At 36.3% G+C, this 5404-nt stretch overlaps 2 protein-coding genes across 3 annotated transcripts in view; both read right to left on the bottom strand.

Moving 5' to 3' along the window:
- Window positions 1-749: 749 nt before the first annotated feature.
- Window positions 750-5404, bottom strand: part of LOC107585970 (talin-2-like) — a 24635-nt gene continuing 19980 nt past the window's right edge. The window contains exon 41 of one of the 2 annotated variants that reach the window (XM_016273171.1): window positions 750-1638. The gene's annotated coding sequence lies outside the window, so the exon portion shown is untranslated. The remainder of the gene's footprint in view (window positions 1639-5404) is intronic. The other variant, XM_016273172.1, reaches the window with a different exon arrangement.
- LOC107586021 (talin-2-like) overlaps window positions 2287-5404 on the bottom strand; it is a 3712-nt gene continuing 594 nt past the window's right edge. Inside the window, exons 2-5 of the mRNA XM_016273234.1 lie at window positions 5328-5390; window positions 5058-5240; window positions 4772-4897; window positions 2287-3766 (exon numbers count right to left, since the gene is read on the bottom strand). Of these exons, the coding sequence (XP_016128720.1) occupies window positions 3638-3766; window positions 4772-4897; window positions 5058-5240; window positions 5328-5390 (501 nt within the window). The 3' untranslated portion in view covers window positions 2287-3637. The remainder of the gene's footprint in view (window positions 3767-4771; window positions 4898-5057; window positions 5241-5327; window positions 5391-5404) is intronic.

The following is a 5404-nucleotide window of genomic DNA, read 5'->3' as shown; positions in this document are numbered from 1 at the left end:
AGGCCCGATTATAATTTGCGTTTTATTTTATAATTCCGTACAGTTAAAAAATAAAACACTAATTATAATGGCATATATGTAAAACTTTGTCCTATAATTGTATATCTGCTTTTTCTGCTTTTTATGTTGCTCTGTTCTGAATACCTTAAAATTTAAAGGATTTGCTGCAACGCAATTTTGTATGATATGTTAATTATTTATATTTTTTATCCATGCACCAAATGCTTTAAAAAACAGCTTTAAAATTACTTTATTGCATTCCAGACGCTTTTAAAGTACTTTTCACAATACATTTTACGGGTAGCTTGAATGTAAACATTGTAATGAATTCGTTGTATTCCCATTAGTAAAATAGCCAACAAATGAATTGTTGTAGGCTAACCCGATCTCATGAAAGTGCATAGGCCTATAGCACGATTTTCTGCTTCTATTTGGTGTAGTCTAATATTGCTATGCAGAAATTAACTTTGGCATGCAAAAGACTGAAAAATTAATGGCATGGCTGGTTCACTCGACATATGGGACACACAGGCCTATAATAACTGCTGAAATGTTTGCGGGGCAAATCTGAGGTCAGTCTGAGCGCTCATGGTACGCACAGTGTGTACAGCTGTACACCTGCAGGTGCCACTGACTCTAAACATGTAATCAGCAACTGTTCGCTTGTCAGCGCTTAATGCGCATCTCCTATATGAAAAGCATTTTAGGGGGCCCTTGGCTTTTGGGGGCCCAAGGCGGTCGCCTACCTTTGCCTAATGGGTAAGTCCGCCCCTGCACACACACACACACACACACACACTATGGTGAATGCAAGCCAGAATATAAACACCTGATCTTGTCTCCTGCAGTAAGAGAACTGATACGTTCATTTGACAGTGATAAACTAAGGCACTGAAACTAAATGTACATAAAGCCAGAGACAGAAGAGTTGCTGTGGCAAAGCAATAAAGCACCGAGAACAGATTTCCAGGGTTGCATATGACCAAAATACAAGCATAAAAGTGACACGCTAGAGCATAAGGCTAAAAATTAGAAAGTCATACCAGCATCAAATGGTTTTGAAAATTTAGAGGATGTGAGAAAAAAAAAGAAAATCACTTTTGAATGTACAAATATATCCTTGTGCCCGCAGACAACAAACTGAAGCAATTCTATTATAACTGAGCATACATTCAGTATTAGGATTTTATTCAATATTTTTTATTTTATTTTATTCAACATTTTGCTGTGGTATAACGTCAATTTTTGAAAGGTTTTAGGGGGTTAGAGGTGGAACTTCCACAGTACTACTGAGGTTAGTATGGTCTTATGATTCTCCAGATTTAATACATGAATCACATCCGGACATTACATTCTCATCATGCACAAGGGCAGCAAGAAAAATTCATTGGAGAAGATGCATTTTAGACCCTTATTCTGAGTGGTTTTGTTCTACATTGCACATTTATGCACTTTCGTTTGCCTACATAAATATTGTTTATTTGTATACTTTGTGAACTTCAAAGCAATGAAAGTTAAGCATTAAAAAAAGTATCTCACCATTACAAATGTACAAATGTTAAACATTCAACTGGAGTCTCTGACAGTCAGGTTTCTTTTCATCTCGACTTTAAATGATGTAAGTATTAAAGTCTGCACCTTGTTTGAAACCCTAAAAACGCTTTGTTTTAATAACTGAGATCGAACAGAGTTCATTTATTTCTTCCTCAATACAGTCTCAATCGTGTAAATCTGGCTGTTCTGAGCACACAGTTATGTGCTTCCAAAATCTTCATGCACACATTCACAAGTTCAGATTCATGCCAGAAATTCAAAGCTTCTTTATGAGAGTGTGGCGGAGGTATGGACACATTCACGGTTACAGAGACAAGACGGTCACTGTTTGAAATGTTCAAATTGTTGTAGGCTAACCCGATCTCATGAAAGTGCATAGGCCTATAGCACGATTTTCTGCTTCTATTTGGTGTAGCCTAATATTGCTATGCAGAAATTGACTTTGGCATGCAAAAGACAAAAGACTGAAAAATTAATGGCATGGCTGGTTCACTCGACATATGGGACACACAGGCCTATAATAACTGCTGAAATGTTTGCGGGGCAAATCTGAGGTCAGTCTGAGCGCTCATGGTACGCACAGTGTGTACAGCTGTACACCTGCAGGTGCCACTGACTCTAAACAAGTAATCAGCAACTGTTCGCTTGTCAGCGCTTAATGCGCATCTCCTATATGAAAAGCATTTTAGGGGGCCCTTGGCTTTTGGGGGCCCAAGGCGGTCGCCTACCTTTGCCTAATGGGTAAGTCCGCCCCTGCACACACACACACACACACACACACTATGGTGAATGCAAGCCAGAATATAAACACCTGATCTTGTCTCCTGCAGTAAGAGAACTGATACGTTCATTTGACAGTGATAAACTAAGGCACTGAAACTAAATGTACATAAAGCCAGAGACAGAAGAGTTGCTGTGGCAAAGCAATAAAGCACCGAGAACAGATTTCCAGGGTTGCATATGACCAAAATACAAAAAGCATAAAAGTGACACACTAGAGCATAAGGCTAAAAATCAGAAAGTCATACCAGCATCAAAAGGTTTAGAAACTTTAGATAAAGAAGACATAATGAAGAGAAAATAAACGCAGCCACAAACAGCACTGTAAAATACTGCAGTGGCCAGTAATTTCAGTATGAGAAGAAAAGTCACTCAAAGTATGTCTGGCTCGACATAAAGTGAAGTGCAACTCATTCATTCAGCCATGTCCTTTTGAACGTACATCCTTGAGCCCAAAACAACAATAGGAGTGATTCTATTATAACTGAATATACATTCAGTATTTTGTTGTGGTATAACGTCAGTTCTAAGGGGTTAGAGATGGAATTTTCACTAATCTTCTGAGGTTAGTATGGTTTTCTGATTCTCCAGATTTAATACATCAATCACTACATCCGGTCATTACATTCTTATAAAGCGTATGGGCAGCAAGAAGAATTCATTGGAGATTATGCATTTTAGACTCTTATTCTGAGTGGTTTTGTTTAACATTGCACATTTACTTTACATTTGTTTGTCTACATAAATATCTTTTATTTGTATACTTCGTGAACTTCGAAGCAATGAAAGCATAAAAAAAATGTATCTCACCATTACAAATGTACAGATGTTAAACATTCAACTGGAGTCTCTAACAATCAGGTTTCTTTGCTTCTTGACTTTAAATGATGTAAGCATTAAAGTCTGCACCTTGTTTGAAACCCAGTAAATGCTTTATTTTAATGACTGAGATCGAACAGAGTTCACTTATTTCTTCCTCAACACTCCAATCCCAAAAGTGTAATCCTGGCTGTTCTTCATGCACACATTCACAAGTTCAGATTCATGCCAGAAATTCAAAGCTTCTTCATGAGGGTGTGGAGGAGGCATGAACACATTCACGGTTAAAGAGACAAGACGGTCGCTGTTTGAAATGTTCAAGAGTTTAAATATTTAAAAACTCACAATCCAGTCAACTGAATCAATAACCCTTCATCAGTTCAGTATTTGTCGTATGGACTGCACTATAGAGAAATTCATCTGTGTCCTGAAGGCAAAAATCAAACGGTGGATAATTTGATCAAAGGGAAGCCAGCATTTCTGTTTAGTCCTCATCCTCTCGGAGTTCACTTGGCAGGAACTTGTACTGCTGTTGTCTGATCTGTGCCAGCTTCTTACGGGCCTCTTCCAGTTCCCTCTCCTTCCTCAACATCTCCTCCTGAGCAGCAATAATCTGGGCCAAACAGACAAAGCACAACACAAAAAAATATGAACTGAATAAAGCCAATATGGGAGAGTATAACCTTAAAATACAAAATGTTATTATAATTATTAGTCCCAGTCAAAACAATAATAATTAATTAATAAAAAAATGTATGGGCAGTCAGAAAGATCAAATTATGAATATGCATTCAAAATATAGTTTTTATTATTTGATTATTATTATTTTTGTTATATAGCACACATTTTGTTGTCTACATAAATTAAATTACATTTATTTATTATCCATCTATCTATTGATCTGTTGATAATGATAATAATAAGAAACAATAATATAAAAAAATAATAAGTATTATTATTGCTATTATTATTATTATTATATCATATAAGCAGCAATAAAAATGACCTGAAGATGCATTTTAGACTTATTCTGAGTATTTTTGTATTACACTGCATATTTACGCAGAGTTCATTGTCTATATAAATGTGTCATAAGTAGCAAGGGTATATTTGTAGCAATAGCTAAAAATACATTGTTATGGGTCAAAATTATCTATTTTTCTTTTAGGATATTAAGTTCCATGAAGATATTTAGTAAATTTCCTACCGTAAATACATTAAAATAAATTTTTGATTAGTAATATGCATAGCTAAGAAATTAATTTGGACAGCTTTAAAAGCAATTTTATCATTATTTGGATTTTTTTGCACCCTCAGATTCCAGATTTTCAAATAGTTGTATCTTGACCAAATAGTGTCCTATCATAACAAACCAGACATCAATGGAAAGCTTATTTATTCAGCTTTGATCAGATCATATATAAATCTCAATATCGAAAAATTGACTGGTTTTGTGGTCCAGGGTCACAAATATATTTATTACTATTAACAACAACAACAAAAAAATAAAATAATTATTTAAATAATAATATTATTTTAATAACCAATACAATTATTTATTATTATTAACTAATTATTATTGAATTAACCATAGACAGAATTCAGCCTGTAATCTTACCTGAGCAATTCCTCCAACAAACCTGGTCTTGACCACCACATTATGATTGTCTGCCTTGTTGAAAGCAGCTTTCTGGGCCGCTCGAACCAGACTGTCAGAGGCGCGTTTCACAGCATTGCCTGCAGCCTGCAGATAACACATAAGAAGTTCAAGAAATGTGCCTATGAAATTCATGTTCAATGAAGGCAGTAATGTAAGCCTAGGTTTATATGTGAACATGTACAGTGCAGTTACCATTTAAAATATCAGAATGGATTTAGTATTTTCTTTATGTAACCGTATATACCTGTAGCCTCCTCATAGCCTCTGAATCCTGCTCAGCTTTAACCTTGCACGCCACCAGCAGCTGTGCAGTGGAAGCAGCCACTTGTTTGGCAGAAGAGATGAGCTTTTCTTCACTGGCATGACCTTGGACCGATGCATTCGCTGCCTCACAGAGGTTACTGGTGGCTGCAGCAACCATGCGTGCCTGTAACGGCATGAAGAAACAGAGAAGTCATAAAGGAATATAGCATGATGGCATTTTATCTGCACTTTTGAATCCTTAAGGACTTACAGCAGATATTAGCCCTTGGGACCACTGTCCATCATCCAAAGCATTAGCAGGGATGGCTCCCACCTTCAGAAAAAAAA

Source organism: Sinocyclocheilus grahami, unplaced genomic scaffold (genome assembly GCF_001515645.1).
Source record: "Sinocyclocheilus grahami isolate Dianchi unplaced genomic scaffold, SAMN03320097.WGS_v1.1 scaffold76.1, whole genome shotgun sequence".
Classification (NCBI taxonomy): Eukaryota; Metazoa; Chordata; class Actinopteri; order Cypriniformes; family Cyprinidae; genus Sinocyclocheilus; species Sinocyclocheilus grahami.
The sequence above is the reverse complement of the archived record's forward strand: the minus strand, read 5'-3'. Positions and strand labels throughout refer to the sequence as shown.